Below are 20,405 nucleotides of genomic sequence, written 5' to 3'. Positions count from 1 at the left end.
TGAGGGTCTTAGGGCAGCAGAAGTCTGAGGAAGAATGAATGATGTCTAAGAAGATACATTCTGGAAGTGTAAAGTATATTAGCCAATCACATAGCTACCATGTTTTCAGGATTTCCATGCTTTTATGAGTATGGTATTTTTATTTATAAAATTTATAATATTCTGTTCTTTGATGAATTGAGGGAGGAAAAATTACTCATTCTATTCTCTGGAAAAAGTAGTCCACTCAATCAAATTTTATGGTTGATTGTGTGATTGCATCCCAAGGCTCACATTTTAGAATACTTGGTCCTCAGTTGATTTAACTGTTTGAGAAGGATTTGAGGTTTCAGTAATGTTTCAGTGGGCATGAACTTTGAAGTTTAAGAGAGCCCTGTTATTGCCCATATGCCCTCTGTCTCCTACTTGTGGTTCAATATGTGCACTCTCAGCTGTTCCTGCTGCCATGGCTTCAGTCAGTCACGAGGACTCCAGCTGTCTGGAACCATAAGCCAAATTAAGCATGCTCTTTATAATATGTATTGCTCATGGTGTGTTTTCACAGCAATAATAAGGTAATGAGGACAATTAGCCTTCTACTTTTCTGGTGCTATCTCAGCCATTTTCTTGTCAATGTATTTTATGGACCAATTTCAATAAAATCAAAATCTCTATTCTTCATTTACAATCTTCTTGCATACTGCAAATTCATGATACTTTTCAGGATTATAAAATGTCTATTTTTCAGTGATGTCATAATCTAGTTGATGAAGAATGGTATCATTTAACAAAGATCATCAGATAGCAGGGATAAAGATTTTAAATATAGAGAAATGGAGATATGACTTATTTATAAATTCTGGTCCCAAACAATGTTACTCAACATTGAGAGTGTGTACTAGTACCAAAGCAGGAATATAATCTCCTATCTCTGGATACTTATTAAAAACAAATAATGTATAAGATTACAATGACATATCTTCCCCTGAATGTATGTAATTCTTTCTCCCTCATATATTCATGTGCAAACCACTGTTACAAAAATGCCAGTTATATTAACTGGCAGACTTCTTGGATCCCAATAGTGTCAAACTATTCACCATTAATATAAATTCCTTAGGTTGATGTCATTCATATCTATATATTTTTCAATCAAATGCTGAAGCCACTGAATGTATTGTGTATTGTGTCATAGTGGTGTCTCTTTAAATTTAGCAATATATATTTAACCTTATAGAGTTGGATATGGAGGTCCATACCTGATCTCAGTATTCTGGGGCTAAGAAAGAGGATTGCTCATAAGTTCAAAACAACTTGCATTGTACAGAAAGCTCTAGGCTTGTCTGAGCTATAAAATGATACACTGTTTTGGTCTTTTGAGGGGTTGAGGATGTTTGATCCCTAGGTGAGTATGATGCTAGATGGGGAAGAGATAATGGCGAGTTTTCTCTGCACTGGCACTTATTACTCCAGACTGATAAGATAAATATCTCTGTGTATCTGCCTTCATGATGTACCTAAACTATTGTCTTTAAGACAATTGTTGTGTCTAGAATGTCTCTGCAATAACTTGTACCTTCTGTTTTTAATGCAAGAATTGTTCTTCTCCATTATCATACCTCTGCATCTGTAAGTACTCAGTATTTACTATCAATGCTCAGAGATGTCTTTACTATCATTATACCTTTGTAGGTACACAGTGCTACAATCTTCACAGATCATACCATGCATTTGATTAAAGCATGATATTTATCTTGCTAACGAGAATCTATTTTTGGAGAACACTTTTGTTTCTAAGAATTTCTACAGTGATCAATATAGCCTGTAGAAGATTTTCTTAATAAATGAAACTAGAAAGTTCTGCAAGGCAACACTGTTTATTTACTTGTTTTGCACTTTATTGTTCCTAGCCATGGTATTCTCATGTGAGTCATTTAAAAATTATTATTTTTTTTAAAAATTATTTTTTAACGTAAAGACTCAATCTGTGATTTCTCCCTTTGCATTATATTTTAAGTCAATGAATGCATTTAGAATACCAAAATGTGATTTCCACATCTTCTCTGCATGCTTCTTTTGAATTGAACTTATGAATTACATATATACAGGTCCTCTGCTTCTCATCATCCTGACTGTAATATAACCATAATTGATAACCAATACGGTTTCAATTAGAAAAAATTAGTCACTATTTTGGTATTGTGATGCAGTGATAAGAAGAAAGAGAACTGATTTATTCAGCATTAACTGCTGAATTATAAACAGCTCCCACCTGCCTTGCTAAGATTCAGGTCAGTCTTAATGCTAATGAATTAATGAAACATTTCATTGTATATTTATTTAGTTTTTTAATATTGTGTTGCCAGAATAGGACTCACACCTCATAATTTCTTTATATCAACTAAACAACAGAATTTTTGCATGAAAATTATCTAAAACTCCAAATATGAAGTTTGGAGATTCAAAAATCATAGACTGTTTCTTTGATTAGCTCCCCATATTATTAGGAAAAATTATGGTTTTCCAAGAATTAAACAAATATTAACAAGAGGTAAAGATTTTAAATTTACATTATTAAATACAAGATGGAAATCAAGGGTAAAGGAAAAGAGAAATAGAGAAAAAAACTAAGCATGCATGAGTAAGCCTTATGGACTCCTCATGTGTAAGTCACACACACACACACACACACACACACACACACACACACACACACACACACTATGCATAAATATTTATTTAAAAGCATTTAAACAGAAGTATCCTGCATGGGTGAAGAAAAACATGCTCCCAGAAGGCAGAGATTGTTAAATGAAATCTCAACACTAGTCATGCATAGGTTGAATTATTGATGAGGTGTACCCCAGAGGCACTCAAAACAATCTAGGTTGTTTTCATAGTTCCTGGTTGCCCACTATAACTATGGGTAAGACCCTTTTCTTAAAACACCATGCATTTAGGTCCCAAGACAAAGGAAAATTAATCTGGAACTGACCAAGAAACTCTCTCACTACTGGCTAGGTTTCACAGTACTGGAACATGCTAATGCAGATTTTTGCTGGGAATAAAAGGCATCAATGGTCTTACCTAGCTCTGTACTTTGCATGATACAATATGATTTGCCAGACAAAATATGTCCAAGAATGCAAAATAGTAGAATTTCCATGGGAAATTCCAACTGCTCTCCTGATTGAACTGAAGGACTGTTACAGAGAGAGGAATTAAGCTTAGTCCTGTAAACATAGTCACCATGGCTAGGGAAATTGTCAGTTCTAAGAGTAAAACTCTTGGTGTTGTGTTTCTGGTAATCTTTGTTGTCAAAGTGTTTTCTACTAAATATTAGTGTTTATATCTATAGATTTGTGCTGCTCTCAACCTTGGTGAGGGAAGTTTCCTATTGAAGTGGGTAACAGTTAACATCAAGGTGTAACTGTTCATGGTGCAGGGTGCTGGGAATAAGTGATCGAAAGTGCTAAGCTGTAGATGAAATCTGTTCTTCAGTCCTGGCACAGCCATTCCAGACTTAGAGGAGGGAAAGAGAAGAGTTTAATAACCAGAGGATGGGGAGGAGTGCTGTGTCATTCTGACCTCTAGATGTGACCTCATGCTGCACATGTGCAGCAGCTGTGGTTACCTGCACAGACCTTCAAGAGTTCAAATCAGTCAAAAGGTCCCAGCATGGATGGGAAAGAGGCTCTTAATTTCTCAAATCTATTTGAAAATCCATTTTAGCAGGTGATGGCTATTAAGGGAAGGAAAGTCACTCCTTGCCAATCACTATACCTATTCATGTATGGGAAGTGTTAACTGTATTTAGTGGGTTATACAAAACAAAGATTTAAAATTGAGGAGTTGTGTTGGGGAAATGACCGCAGGGGGCTTGGAGGGAGGGATTTATGGATGCTATGACCAAAATGAATTGTGAACATAATATGAAATTCTCATAGAATAAAATATGAAGAAAAAAATGGCCATTGGCATATGCAAACTACCTAACAAAATTAAGATACATAGATTATTTCAATAGATGAACAGTTTTACCACAGAAAATGGATATTAAAATGAATATAATAAAAACTAACATACTTTGATGGCATGTTGCATGCCTAATATGTTTTGCCACATCATACATGATGTTTCAATCTCTATAAGGTTTCACATGTCCCACTTTATAGGCAGTAAGATGGAAATTTAAAGAGTTAAGTGGGCTACCCAAAGACACATTTTATAGAGAAAATAAACTATGTGATAGTAAGTGCCTTAAAAATAGGGTTAGTTTTTTTAGGCATTGGAAATTAAAAGAAGGGAACAATTCTACTGGGGTTTGGTTGATGCCCTGGAAAGGAGTAAAGCAGGATAAAGGTAAGGTGGAGATAGTGCACCAGTAGGAAAGATTTCCAGTGAAGCTTAACTAGAGACCAGTCTGAAGGACTGTCAAAAGTAATGGACATTCTTTAGGGAGATCAGTGACCAGAACACAAACTGGGTGAAAGACAGGTGCATGCATGCATATACATGCAAGAAAGTTACAATTAAACACTTGTATAAAATGTCCTTATGAAATCTAGTTCTACATACAATGAAAATGTCCCAGTATGGAAAATATATTGGTAATGTGTATTTTGGGAAAAATAATTCTAGGAAACTATGCTTTATTACTCTTGATTACCTTTTGAACAATTTAACTGCTGGCCAATTCACAACAAATGACCTTGTAATTTTGCCTTATTCTTAAACTACTTTTCTGAAATAATTTCTGAGTCTCTGTTTTTCATTTCTCTTTTGTATTACCTATTTGGCTTTCCCTGATCCCTGCATGGAAATGATCTCCATTTTATTGGCTTTAACATCCCTACTCATTTAAAAGTATTTGAATTATTTTCTATATGGCTCTTTCATAATTATAATCATTACCTTATTTTCTGATACTTCATTTCTCCTTTATAAAATTCATAGCTCTCCTCTTATTCAACATTTCTCTTTCTTATAATGTTTCTGAGTAAATGACTATTTTTCCTCAAAACAAATATCTGCATGATTAGGTGGACTCTGTGCATTTCTACTAGTAAGCACTTATTTATATTGATGTCAGTAAGTCAAATTTAGAAAAGTAAAATCAACTCTGGTTATTCATTTTAGAATGATTCTAAGTCAAAGTATGCATTTAAAAGTAAAAATAATCTTCTGAAACTGATTAATTTTAATATGCTTATAGAAAACAAGTTCACCAGCAGGAATAAAAAAACTAACATTTTACACAATTTAAGTATCAAAGCACAATATATTTTTACAGAAACAAATAAATCACTACCATAGAATCACACTAATGAAAGGTTTATACATAAAGTTGTTTGCCATTATGAAAACCAGTGGTAATAATAATAATGTAATGCACCAGTTCATCATCATTAGACTTTTTTAAATTATACTTCCTGGCCTGCAGGAGTATTTGCCAGGATACAAACAAAAATGTATTTTTCAGTTCTAACAATGCTAGCAAACTCTGCCATCTCACTCTCTAGTTACTATATGACACCAGGAGTGTTCTCCCAACACTGCCTGGGGAACATGGCAGTGTGACCCCTCCCAAGGAACCAAATATTTTCACTTGGATATATAAGGATTACTTTAATACAAAATAACGAGTGCAATATCAAGACTTAACATTTGACACAATGCAACTTAACACAAGAGAAAAACTGGCCAGTCCTAAGGGTAAGGCAGATAGAGATTTAGAATAGTCATAACACAATACTGGACTCATCTGAAAACAAAAAAGTGACTTAAAAGTTTCTTTAAATTTTAGGCCTGATTGCTTTTCAAGGAACAGATAATTCTCTAGGGGCTTTCACAGTCACTTTAAATATACTTCATCAGTGGCATATACAAAGCACCATATAATATAATATAATATAATATAATATAATATAAGAAATGTAGAACATCATGACTATGAAATTAAATGTAGAAATAACTGCTAAAATATAGCAATATTTAACACAGGATTTCTAAAACTATTAAATGTTCATTACTTTCCGTAAAGCTAATGTCCCATGTTTTATTTTATAGACTTTGTCTATCAAGAATGGCATACATTGGTACTTTGGAGGTGGGCTGGCAATACTTGCTCTCTTCTGTACAGTATTGTTACAGTTGTATATAGATGTCAGAAATGTGGTACTTGGAGCAGGCTTTCTGTTTTTCTTCCAAGTGTTCCCAGTCAAACAACAGCGAATACCCGGAATGCCTTTCCTCCTGTAGGGTTCTGTAAACTGCAATGTCAAAAGTGACATTAAGTCATCTGTACATATTATCCTCCCAGTAAGTCATGCTCTGTGAGGACATTCAAGCAAGTAGCTCCATGAAGTCAGATGGCTCAACTGTCTCAGACTGCCATAATTTACTGTTCTGGGAAGCCCTGGTAAGGATTACATAATCCTCTAGATAGCTGTTGCCTGCTGGACTAAACATTACTAAACTAAGTTGAGAAGCTAATGAAGAGCAGTGGCTACTCCAGAGTTTCACAGCATCTGGGGTATATTATCATGAATTGCTTCCTTAAGTTTTAATATAGTGGAGTTAGGCAACTGCTCTTTCACCCCTGTTGTAGGGATACTGAGACTGCACTTTGCAATTGGTTTATCACATTAGTAGCTATTTATAATTTAGAACCTGGCCGATAGTTAAGCAACGCTGTAGAGTACTAGCTTACTATCATTTCCTAACTAGTTTACTATCATTTCCAAGACCTAAGTACAGAAATCTCTCTCTTCTCTCTCTCTCTCTCTCTCTCTCTCTCTCTCTCTCTCTCTGTGTGTGTGTGTGTGTGTGTGTGTGTGTGTGTGTGTGTGTGGTGTCTTTCTCTCCAACCAATGTCATTTGGGGGTTATTTTTATTTTAAGCAAACAATGAAAGTAATTCAAAACTATGTATTTTTATTCTAATATATGACTTATTTGTGTTTCATACAAAATTCTGATTTGCAATCGATACATTTGAATATTCCAAAGGACAAAATAAAATTCCTTTCTATATTTATTCTCATATAATAAGTAGGGAAAGGATTTTAGAGAGAGAGAAAATGAGGAAATTAGCATACATGATACACTGACATGACATGTTAGGTGTACAAGCACGTAGCAGGCTAATGTAAAATCATTTTTCTTTTTGCAGGGTACAGAACACAGGCTCTGGGAAGTGGATGTGTTTCTTCCTTGTACATAGTGATACTCTGGAATCTACACCTCTTAACTTATACAGAATGTGTTAATCCTAGTGTTTGATTGTTATATGAACTTGGGCATATTAACCACTTAACCAATTTGAACCTCAGTTAATATACATACTAATTAGATTTCAAGGCACTCAGCATTACTCAGCTGGTACAAAGCCTCCACCAGAGACATTGACAGTGCTGGATATTCACAGTAATTAAAAATTAATTGTTATCCTCAGTTTTGTTAGGATATCATGTATCCTTAAAATAAGTTTTAAATTGAATCTCAGAAGTGTGAAGGCTTAAAGAAGCCTAGAACTTAGATTATAAAAGTGTAGTGAGTTCTGCCTGCTTAGCAACGTCATGATCCAGGATGCAGAAAGTCTCCTTCTCAGCCATGACTTCCTGATATACTCCCATATGGAAAAAAAGGACACTTAATGAGTGAATCTTGATTGGGATTGCTAATCTGAACTCTTCACATGATAGTCTTTGTCCTCTTAGAAGCTACTAGAAGCCTGAATCCTTTCTGCTATAATTTTGCAATATGTTTTAGGAAATATCTAAAACTTAAGTATCTTCATAAATTAATGGAATACTGATGATTTTAAAAATCTATTAAACATTTATTTCTTTTTTAAATAAAATAATAAATAATAATCAATAATAATAAATAAACTGAGTAGATAAAATTTCCCAAGTCATAAAAATATGTCTCACTAATGAGCTGGACAACATAAGATAGCCTGAAAGAGTTCATTTACATCACACTAATCCTAGGCCTTAAAATCTTAAAAGAAATTATTGACTTCTGCTCACATTCCTGACAGAAGAGGAACCTACCTAGTACCTTCAGGACACACAAACCCAGGAGCAGTCTGGGACAGGGCATTTCTCGATTCTGCCTACTCCCAGAGTTGACCTGGTCCCACAGCTATCTGAATCCAGATCTGGCTGAAAGAAACAGGTCTACAGGAGAGCTGACACACAGGCTTAAAGGAGGGTCAAGCCACTGTCAGAGACAGCAAGACAATCTAACACCAGAGACAACTTGATGGAGAGGGGCAAGTGGAAGAACCTAAGCAAAAGAAAGCAAGACAACTTGATATCATCAAAACCCAGTTCTTCCACCAAAGCAAACAGTGGCTATCCAAACAGACCTGAAAAGCAAAATTTGTATTTAAAATCACATCTCATGATGATGATAGAGAACTTTAAGAAGGACAAAAAATAACTAACTTAAAGAAATACAGGACAACACAGGGAAACAAGCAGAAGCCCTTAAAGAGGAAACACAAAAATCACTTAAAGAATTACAGAAAAACAGAACCAAACAGGTAAAAGTATTGAACAAAACCATCAAGTATTGAAAAAGGGAAATAGAAACAATAAAGGAAGCACAAAGAGGGACAATCCTGAAGATAGAAAACCTTGGAAAGTGATCAGGGGTCATAGATGCAAGCAACACCAACAGATTATGAAAGATAGAAGAGAGAATCTCAGGGGCAGAAGATACCATAGAAAACACTGACATAACCATCAAAGAAAATGTAAAACGCAAAAAGCTCCTAATCCAAAACATCCAGGAAATCTAGGACACAATGAGAAAATCAAACCTAAGGATAATAGGTGTAGAAGAGAGGTAAGACTCCCAACTTAAAGGGCCAGTAAATATCTTCCACAAAATTAGAGAAGAAAACTTCCCTAACCTAAAAAAAGAGATTCCCATAAACATACAAGAAGCCCACAGAACTCCAAATAGATTGGATCAGAAAAGAAATTCCTCCTGTCACATAATAGTCAAAACACCAAATGCACAAAATGAAGAAAGAATATTAAAAACAGTAAGGGAAAATGTCAAATAACATATAAAAGCAGACCTATCAGAATTACACCAGACTTCTCAAAAGAGACTATGAAAGCCATAAGATCCTAAGAGGATGTGACACAGACCCTAAGACAATACAAATGCCAGCCCAGGGTAGTATATTCAGCAAAACTCTCAATTAACATAGATGGGGAAACCAAGATATTCCATGAGAAAACCAAAACAATACCTTTCCACAAATTCAGCCCTACAAATGATAATAGATGGAAAACTACAACACAAGGAGGGAAAGTACACCCAAGGAAACAGAAAGTAAAGAAAGACATAAAGAAACTAACACAAGTTGTGAAACAAACAGATTTAACAGAAATGTTTCATCCTAAAACAAAAGAATGTACCTTGTACTGAACATCTCATGGTACCTTATTCAAAATTGACCTATACATAATTGGTCACAAAACAGGCTTCAACAGATATAAGAAGATTGAAATAATTCCATGCATCCTATCAGATCACTACAGACTAAGGCTGGTCATCAATAAAAACAAAAGCGAGAGAAAACCCACAGATACATGGAAGCTGGATGACAGTCTTCTCAATGAGAGAAATCAAGGTAGTCAAGGAAGAGATAAAGAAATTAAAGACATTTTAGAATGTAAAGAAAATGAAGGCACATCATACCAAAATTTATGAGACACAACGAAAGCAATGCTAACAGAAAACTCATAGCTCTGAGTGCCTCCAAAAACAAACTAGAGAAAGCACCCTGTTCTAAAAGCTCTAGAACAAAAAGAACCAAATATATCCAAGAAGGCAAGAAATAATCAAACTCAGGGCTGAAATCAACCAAAAAGAAACAAAACAAAAAAACAAAAAAAAATTATACGAAGAATCAACCAAACAAACAGCTGGCTTTTTGAGAAAATAAATAAGATAGCTAAATCCTTAGCCATACTAATTAGAGGGAACAGAGAGTGTATCCAAATTAACAAAATCAGAAATGAAAAGGGAGACATAACAACAGATACTGAGGAAATTCAAAAGATCATCAGACCCTACTACAAAAGCCTATTTCAACAAAACTGGAAAATCTGGAGTGAATGGAAAGTTCTCTAGACAGATACCAGGTACCAAAGTTAAATCAGTATCAGATAAATCATCTAAACAGTTCCATAACCTTTAAAGAAATAGAAGCAGTTAATAAAAGTCTTCCAACCAGAAAAAAAAGACCAGACCAGTTGGGTTTTGTACAGAATTCTATCAGACTTTCATAGAAGACCTAATATCAATACTCTGCAAACTATTCCACAACATGGAAACAGAAGAAACACTACCCAATTCCTTTCATGAAGCTACAATTATGCTTGCACCATAACCACACAAAGACCTAACAAAGAAAGAGAACTTCAGACCAATTTCCCTTATGAATACTGACACAAAAATACTCAATAAAATTCTTGCAAACTGAATCCAAGAACACATAAACATGATCAAGTAGGCTTCATCCCAGGGATTCAGGGATGGTTCAATATATGGAAATCCATAAAAGTAATCCACTATGTAAACAAACTATGTTTATGACACTGTCATTAGGCCAAAACAGCAACCAACAGATTGGGAAAAGATCTTTACCAATCCTACATCTGATAGAGGGCTAATATCCAATTTAATTAAAGAACTCAAGAAGGTTGACTACAGAGAGTCAAATACACCTACTTAAAAATGGGGTACAGAGCTAAACAAAGAATTCTCAGCAGAGGAATAACAAATGGCTGAGAAGCACCTAAAGAAATGTTTGACATCCGTATTCATCAGGGAAATGCAAATCAAAACAGCCTTGAGATTCCACCTCACACCAGGCAGAATGGCTAACAACAAAATGTCAGGTCTCAACAGATGCTGGCAAGGATGTGAAGAAGGTGGAACACTCCTCCATTGTTAGTGGGATTGCAAGCTGGTACAACTACTCTGGAAATCAGTGTGGCAATTCCACAGAATAATGGACATAGTACTGCCTTAGAACCCAGCTACATCAGTCCTGGGCATATTCCTAAATGATGCTCCAACATACAACAGGGACACATGCTCCACAATGTTCATAACAGTTTTATTTATAATAGTCAGGAGCTGGAAAGAATGCAGATGCCCTTCAGCAGAGGAATGGATACAGAAAATATGGTACATCTATACGATGAAGACTACTCAGCTATCAAAACCAATGATTTCATGAAATTCATAGGCAAATGCATGGAACTAGAAATTATCATCCTAGGCGAAGCAACCCAATCACACGCACACGCACACGCACAAACCCCACACAGTATGTATGCACTCACTGATAAGTTGATATCAGTCCAAAAGCTCCAATTATCCAAGATACAATTCACATATCACATGAAGCCCAAAAAAATGGATGAACAAAGTGTGGATGCTTCAGTCCTTAAAAGGGGGAACAGAAATATTCATAGGAGGAGACATGGAAACAAAGTTTGGAGCAGAGACTGAAGTAATGGCCATTCAGAGCCTGACTCACCTGGAGGTCCAGCCCACATACAGTCACCAAGCCTAGACAATATTGATAAAGCCAAGAATTACATGCCAACAGGAGCCTTATATAGCTGTCTTCTGAGAGGCTCAGCCAGAGCATGACAAATACAGAGGTGAATGCTTGCAGCAAACCATTGAACTGAAAACAAGGTCCCCATTGGAGGAGTTAGAGAAAGCATTGAAGGAGTTGAACGATCTTGCAGCCCAATAAGAGCAACAACACCAACCAACCAGAGCTCCCACAGACTAAACCACTACCCAAAGAGTACACAAAGACAGACCCATGGCTATAGCTGCATATGTAGCACAGGATGGCCTTGTTGGGCACCAGTGGGAAGAGAAGCCAACGGTTCTGCCAAGGCTGGACCCCCCCCCCAGAGTAAGGAAATGTCAGGGTGGGTATTCGAGAAAGAGGGTGGTTGAGGAGGGGGAACACCCTCATAAAAGCAGGGAGGATGTGATAGGGTGTCTATGAAAAAGAGAAAGGGTTACATTTGAAGTGTAAATATATCTAATAAAAAATATAAAGCAGTAAAAAAATAGAAATTAATTCTAGGGAAAAGAAGAATCATTGTGTTGGTCAAATATTTTGGCATATAACTGGATTAGTGAAATACTCAGTGCCTTGCACACTTCTAAAGAAATATAAAAGCTAATCTAGAAAATCTGAAAGAGGATGAAGGTAATTTCCTTTTTATAAGATCAATTAACAAAAGAGTAGTTCTCCGAGTAATCCGATTTCCATGTTGTTTCTTCATAAGCCTGCCAGAGACAGCCACATATGGTACTACAGCTCCTCTCATCCCAGAAGGAACAGCAGCCATGCAAGGGCTCAAAGGAAACACATAGTTCAGTCACTCAGACAGTACTCTAAGTAGAACTGTGGAGTAGCAACAAGTAAAAGAGTCTACTAAAATGTAAAATAGTATATGTTTTGCTAAGACTTTACCTTTCTGAGAAGATTCCATTCTGAAAAGAAGCAGTGTACATCCTTCTTTTATCCACAGGCATGACATCCACATAACCACCATGATTTCGAATCACCCCAGCATGTACTGCGGCTCTGCAGATACTAGACAGCTGAGCAAGTGAAGACAATCACTACCATTAGGAAGAAATCCCATGCTGACTTGCCTAGCTACCACTCTGTAGTATAGCCAGTGAGCAGCTATTGCATAATATTTCACACATAATGTGGTATTTGGGAAGTAATACATCAAACCAGTTCTTGCAAGTTTGAATGTAGAGGCTAAACATAGCTGGCATATGAAATCTCACCACCACCAATATTGGGAATACTTGCTCTGTCCCAGCAGAATTTTAAAACCAAAGTAATACAGACCAAATTAATTCCTTCCAATTCTTCAAGCACTATTTGTCACCATTCATAATTCTCAACTTTTGCTGGGAGATATTGGGACATGTGTGATGGAACAGTCACAATATAGAGGAAATGACCCTCCCTTCCCTACTTCCGATTTTACGTATAAGCAACTCAACCGTAGCTCTTCACATATCTAAGATATATTTGTCAGAATATAATAAATATTTTTTCCTGATGAAAATAATCTATGCACAGACATTTTACTATGCTGTGCTCACATACTCAGCTACAAAATTCAAGCTAAACAAGAATTCCATGAAGGGGAAGCTTTATTTAATGTCTCTGATCCAAATTTTCAATGTTTATAATTCCTGTCTTCCTTCCAAAGTCAAAAACCTTACTTTTGGACCATGAAAGTCTTCTCTCAATCCAAATATTGGCTTCCATCAAAATGTTCTATGGAAATGAATCAATAGCTGGTTATCAAGGACAGGAAGGACCTGGCTTGTTTCAGTAACCTACAATCCATTTTTCCTCCCAATAGTCTTTCCCCAACCTGTTGCAGGTGTCCGTTGGGTTCTTTTCTCAGTTCACAATAGGGATGAATTCATAAAATGTCTAAAGTTCACACTAGTGTGCATGTCTGTGCGCTGACCTCTGGGCATCAGTCAGGATTTATTAGCTCCTAGAGCCTGAAGGCTAGGATGTCTAATCCTTCTTCTGTTCTTTGCTCTCTTACGAAATGCAGAATGTCAAAGACTTCACGTCCTTCCTCTGAGGTGGAGGCACCTCACACAGCAGGTTAAATGCTTCATTGGTCACTGAATGCAAGATGCTCATAATAGACTAAATTAAAAGTAATTTTTGCACATTTCAGTATTATTCTTGTTTTATTGAAATAATGTAATCAGCATTCTCCCCTCAAGCCACCAGAAATGCTTCCATGTGATGATGATTAATCCTGTAGGTATTTTAGAGTGCTGTTTCGCTCTCAAGCATGCAGTCAACAGACATTCTCCCTGCATTCAGAGGTCAAGTTTCTTCCTACCCATACTTTAGAAGAATATATTATTGAAATGATGCATTTCATTTGTGAATATAGCAGAATTTTGAGCATAGTCTGAATTAGTATGCTCTGTAGTAAACTACAAAAAAGATGCCCATAGTAGCAGGAAACATAACATTCATTGAGCTCTACAAGCAGAAAGAGAGCAACTTGCAGGGGAAGAGAAGGCAACAGGAGGAAAGCTGGGTGATTCCTCCCTACCATTCCATACCAAATTTAACTGGAGAGACTACATATCTTATGGAGCTAAGAAGATTGGGAGGCTTAGTCTACAGCTCTGCAGTTACTGTGGGATAAGAATCTTCCAGCTCACTAAGCTCATATTATCTGCAGGTTTTAGATAGGGTCTTAAAATCATCTCAGGGTAGACGGTTAACTTCCCTTACAGGCAGAACAGTGGGGAAGGGATTTTGAAAGACTTCATCAGACATGACTAAAATGAGAAGTTATGGAACTTTAAGGAAAAACCTCTAAGGAGTGACTCCTTTTTGTGTTCTATCTCCTGACTCTGTGTTGCCTGGCAGACAAAAAACAGCAACTGAATCACCCAGCTGCTGCCTCCAAAGAACTTCACAATTAATCATCACAAACGTCACATTGCTTAGTAACAAAGTGAGGCCAAAGTGGAAAAAGAGTTGAAAGAAGGCTGGCATCTTAACTCACTATCCACCTCACAAAGCAAATAGTAACACTTGAGAAATAAAAGGCGTGACAATGACATAATTTTCAAAAAGATGTATTTTAGGTGTAAAAATCTGAACCCAAATGCATGGATGAGTGAATTCCTGAAGCAAACATGATGCCAGAAGCTTGGGATCAACATCAAAAGGGGAGCTGAACTGGGAAGGATTTGGTCCTTAACTGACTGATTAAAAAAAAGTAAGAGAAAAGTACATAATTCAGGTTTCCTTGTGGAATCAAACTTCTAGACTACTTCACCGACTTCATACATCACCATGAGACTTCCTATATTTGTTTTTGTAACTCCTTTAAAATCTGCAAAGCCTTCCAAATATCCGCTGCATGAAATCTGAATTCATCATCATGAAAATACAAAATCTCTATCTCTGTGGGATAGTCTATTCCTTTTTCCTCTCACTTGCTCTGCCTTCCTCCCTCCTATTAGCAGTAGTTTTTATGTTTACAGAACCCAGCAAAGCTGTCTCTGGTGCCTGCTGCATCTACACTCACCAACAGTTCACACTAGAACTGATATTCCTAAAACCCTCTAGTGATCAATACTCCAAAAGGCACCTGCAATGAGTGTATTCATTCTGAAGCCATTGCCACTAGAGATCCTGTTCTAACTACCCTGAAGTCCCACATTACAATGTGCTGGCAGTTAGTTCCCTTTCATATGTACAACAACAAACTACCTGTATGTGACCTTTTATTATGTGTCAAATGCCTCCTTGGCAATGAGCATATGAAAAAGAAAATATATATATATATATATATATATATATATATATATATATATATATCCAGTTCATATTTCAGACACAGAAGAACCAAAAGAAAGATTGGGGAGAAACAAACTGAATTTTTTTTCCTAAGAATGCCTCCAGGCCCTGTCCTTTAGGGTCTGATAAACAGGAAAGACATGCAGTAAAATAGTGAAAATAAATAATTATACAAGCATATTTTATGTAAATATTCATTTATAATTAGCTATTCTGAAAATATGTATAGCAGTTCAGAAACAATCCCATGACTATATAGGGCATATATGCAGACCTAAATAAGCACATATATTTAGATCCTCACAGATATTGGGAACTGCATAAGTTAGCATACTTACATCAGAATAAACTCTGGATCCAATTACACGAGCATAATGTGGATTTGCCTGCATACAGTTGCGAGGACAGTATACTCTGAAAAACAAACACATAAAGAAAGCTGGTATGTTCAGTGCTTCTTATACATGAAATCTATATAGAAATGAAGTCAGTATGCAGGGTCTACTTACCTTCATCTCTCCTACAAGAGATCTATGGCACGAGCCAGCACTTGGCACAGTGCTTCCTTTCACTTAAGTCCATGTTTTGTTGTTGTCGTTTGGGTTTTTGTTTATGTTTAGTCAGCAGACTTCAGGATTTAAAGCAGAAAAAAAGCATAAACAAAGCCCCGTGGAACTGCATTTGAAACTCAGTGTTGGCAGAATTTAATAAAGGCATGACTCGGCAAATCAGTGTGCCAGCCTGTCATTCACTATCTGCTTCATTCACAACTTAAGTGTCTTGTTCAGGGTCATGGTCTTAGTTTCATCTACAAACAGTTAATTTCCGGTTCACATCTTTGGCTGGAATGTCTTTATTTGCACTGTGAATGCCTGCTGCTTTCTCAACACTTCCTCTTACAACTAACAAATATCTCAATCTTATCTGGCACAAAATAAAATTTATCTCCTATCAAGTCCTGCTCTTCTGTGCACTTCCCATCACAACACAATGTAAATCCACTATTGCAGGAATCTTTTACAAAGCCTTTATAGTAAATAGGTTCCTCTTTATCTAGTGCCTTACATGCAACTGGACAGTAATTCTTACCACTTGCATTTAATGCAACCATGCTCAGGGTATCCCTCAATGAGCTTAAATCATGGTAAGTACAGATCGGCCATTGTGTTACTTACAGTAGCAACCTCCCTTTTGACTTTGCTTGAATTGATTCTCCTCCATCAATTTACATGTATTTAAACTAAAGATGGAAGTCCTAACATGCCATCGATCCCTTCTAATAATCCCAAAGGCTTTCTCCCTAATTGAAAATAAATGAGCAGATCCTTACAATATTTTCTTCATTTGGTAAATTTATACATGACTCTTCTACCTCATTTCCTTGTTCTGGTCAAGGTTAGTTATTCCTGCAACATACAAAATATGCTATGTGCTCATGCCTCAGGGCCTTTACATTTCTCTTCTCTGCATGGAATGCTCTTTCTTGTGATAGCCTGTTGACATTTAATATCTGATTGACTATGCTAATTTTTAAAAAGCTTCCAAAAGTTTGGTTTTAAGTTGAAACATCCAGTTCATAATAATGAAATACATTCTTAGAATTCAAGAAACTATCAATTAATATTTTTAAAAAACCATATTACTTCTTAATTGGTATTCTCTATGTGTGTCTGCTAGTGCCTCTGTGTATCTCTGTGTGTATAGTTCTTCCCCTCCACAACACACAAATAGTTTTACTTAAAACTGTAAAAACATTACTTTACATAGTATACATGACTCACCATTGTAACTATATGAAAATACCTTGAACATGATCACATCCATGAGTTTTCTAATAATATCAGTAATAATAATAATAAAAACAGTAATAATACCCTTACCAATTAAGATATATCCTCCTCAAGAAATTAGTTGTTACTTCAAAAACTTTTGTAACATCATATAACACTCAATACTATGTATACTTTGTTGAATACATAAGTCAAAACCATTTAAAGGTAAATGATAAATAATTTTTGGAGGGTGGATTATTATAAAGAACATGGCTGGAGATTCTGAAAGCTGAAATATGTCCCCACTGACTAGAAATGATCTCATTAAATGTAAAAACTAATGGGAGTTCGTCTTCCTCCTATGGCTATCAAACCAACTACCTTTCCCTAGGCTCATGCTGTGTGTATAAACTGTGTTCTTACCCCTAACTGTCTGCACCAACAGCTGCAACTTGATCCTCTTCCTTCTTGAACAAGTTCAAGTAAAGAAAGATGGAGCGAGGTGCTTGTTTATGCTGTTTGTACTATTATTCCATATGTTCCTGATAAGGGGTGATCTAATAGCCAGAACTTGACTCCCATTTGCTTGTAAGCTGTGAATAAAATTGCTCATCATTCATTTAGGCTTTCAAAAGGTATTTAAATTTTGAATTATTCACAGTGAGGCATATAAGGTTACATCAATATTGAAGAATAATAATTATATATTTAATATTTACTTCAAAGGTTATTGGGTTCCTTGAGGACATGAAAATTCTGTAAATTGTGCATCTTCCCATACTTTTTGAGGTAGTTCCTTTAAGGATACAGGATAACTGTATCTATGTTTAAGATAAGTTGTTCACACCACATCTGAAAGCTAGAGCCTCCCTATACACAGCAAAAGAAGAATCCTTTTCCTATCTAATTGGCATTATTTTAGGTTACCAGCTGCAATTAGATTCCTCTAATTTAGGAATCACATGTCAATGTTAAGTGTGAATCACATTGATTTCTGTTAGAAGAAATTGTTGTAGAATGAATGTTATAGACAGTCCCACATGCATCCTAACCCATATTTCTCTGGAGATAGGCAGGGCCTTTATTGAGTGAATTTGGCTAAATGAGGTCGGAAGAGATGAACTCTTGTCCACTTGGATTAGTGCCCCTGCAAAAAGGGTGGAAGGGAAAGAACTCTTCACATCATGTAAGGACAATTACAAGCTAGAAAGAGAGTCACATCAGTGATCAAGTCAGTGGCACCTTGATCTTGGACTTCAAATCTTCAGCACTATGACAAATAAATTCGTGATGATTATACTACCCAATGTGACATTTATTATAATAGATTATGTGAACTAGTACAACCCTGTGTGGCACATCTACATGTGATCACATGCATAAATTCTTATACCATGGAACAACCAACACTCAGAGAAGGTCCAGTAGAGGTTCTGGGGCACATGTTGTTACTCCCTCTAAGAAGCAAGACTAGATCATAAAAAATTTTAAACCTTAGAACCAGAATTTTATAAAAACGGGTATTACAGACCAAAGTGGTACACATTAAGTGACTATACAGATACATGTGCACATATGCAAATTGCTAAATTTATTACAAGGATAAGAAACTCTGAAAAGGGTTACCTGGGGCAATGTGAAGCAGGTTTATGAAATGGACAGAGCTGTTCGACTGTGGTTTCACATGTCACAGCTTGAACTGAAGAATGAAGGCAGAAAACAAGTGAATTCCTTTACAAAACATCCCATACAAAGTAAGAGATCAAGTTAAGAAAATAGTGCTAACCTGTTACTTTGGAGACTATGAAGGAATTAGCAGAACGATATTTGCTGAGGACAAAAAAAGAAATGTCAATCACTTTGGGCTTTATACAGTGTAACTCCTGGTACTGCTTAGGACTTTAAATCTTTAAAAACGTTTGTTAACTGTCTGGACAAATAGTTTAAGCACACATCATTTATTCACAGTAAATCTATAGACTCGTCCTTTTTTCACAGACAGTTTAAGTCTAAAGAATCAACATAAAAAATTGCAAAATGACAACTGTCTTAAATGTCTCAAAATGACAACTGTTATTTATTCAATTATTCCCTTTTGTTAAAAGGTCTACAGTAAATGAATAAACATCTTATTGTATGAATCATCCAGTCAAAAAATGGAAATAAGATTAGATGTACCACGATATATTATAATTTTTAACAGGATAGCAGAGACTAATTTTTTTTTAAAAATCATGTTATTGAGCTTTGTTTAATTTGCAAGTAATATTTCATCTTGTTTAGTATTAAAGATGTAAAACCTTAATAGTTATTTCTACCAGTTTCATATTCAGTGCTTAATATTCCTCATTTAAGTGATCCTACAAATTAAGATCTTTCTCTTCACAAAATGCAGAAACTAAAAATGTATCACATTTCATATTTCATTAGTACTTCTATGATAGTCAAAAATGAAGTTTAAGATAGACTGTCCCTTAGAATAACATTACCAGTTTAATAATGCTGCTTCAATAATGACTATAATTTATTAATCATGATTTATGCATTTTCCTAAGTGAATAAACTAATAAGTTGTACTAAGAAGAGACGTTGTCAATGAGTAAAACCACATAACTGTACACACAGAATGTCAGGACACCGATTTGAAAGGAGCATTCTAAAGTTTATTTTTTATAATTATGAATTCCATTTTTTGTTGTTTTTTCAAGACAGAGTCTCACCATGAGTCCTGACTGTCCTGACACTCACTGGCTGGCCTTTAACTCAGAGATATGCTTACTTCTGTCTCCCAAATGCTGGGATTAGGAAGTGCACCACTATACTCAGCAATGAATTCCAATTTCATCTGTTAAAGTTCATGCAATTTCACACTTACAAGGAATATATGTTCCAATCTCTAAGGAAAGTTTCTTCTGTGAAGTTCAATATTGTCTTTTACATAGAAAAAAATGACACTACTCAAAGACATTTCAAAAGGGTACACTGCTTTACTTTGAAGCACACATGAAAATGTTCCCTTTTAGAATGAGACACATCATACTAAATTTTTGAAACACTCAGAAAGTGAATCAAAGCTTTTCCTGTGTTTAAATTGCACTTAAATAAACAAGCAAAAATGATAAGAGTACATTGCATGCTTAATTCTTTAAAATCTTCTCTTACTTAGTAATCATATTTATTGTATTAGCCAAATTACCATTGCATGAAATA

The 20,405-nt window shown here is 35.7% G+C and overlaps 1 protein-coding gene across 2 annotated transcripts in view; it reads right to left on the bottom strand.

The window, feature by feature from the left end:
- Window positions 1-5,125: 5,125 nt before the first annotated feature.
- Window positions 5,126-20,405, bottom strand: part of Crispld1 (cysteine rich secretory protein LCCL domain containing 1) — a 37,315-nt gene continuing 22,035 nt past the window's right edge. Inside the window, exons 7-11 of one of the 2 annotated variants that reach the window (XM_032890678.1) lie at window positions 18,982-19,025; window positions 18,822-18,894; window positions 15,762-15,837; window positions 12,520-12,650; window positions 5,126-6,251 (exon numbers count right to left, since the gene is read on the bottom strand). In XM_032890678.1, coding sequence (XP_032746569.1) covers window positions 6,200-6,251; window positions 12,520-12,650; window positions 15,762-15,837; window positions 18,822-18,894; window positions 18,982-19,025 — 376 coding nt within the window. In that variant the 3' untranslated portion in view covers window positions 5,126-6,199. The remainder of the gene's footprint in view (window positions 6,252-12,519; window positions 12,651-15,761; window positions 15,838-18,821; window positions 18,895-18,981; window positions 19,026-20,405) is intronic. The other variant, XM_032890677.1, reaches the window with a different exon arrangement.

Source organism: Rattus rattus, chromosome 1, assembly GCF_011064425.1.
Source record: "Rattus rattus isolate New Zealand chromosome 1, Rrattus_CSIRO_v1, whole genome shotgun sequence".
In the NCBI taxonomy this organism is placed as follows: Eukaryota; Metazoa; Chordata; class Mammalia; order Rodentia; family Muridae; genus Rattus; species Rattus rattus.
The sequence above is the reverse complement of the archived record's forward strand: the minus strand, read 5'-3'. Positions and strand labels throughout refer to the sequence as shown.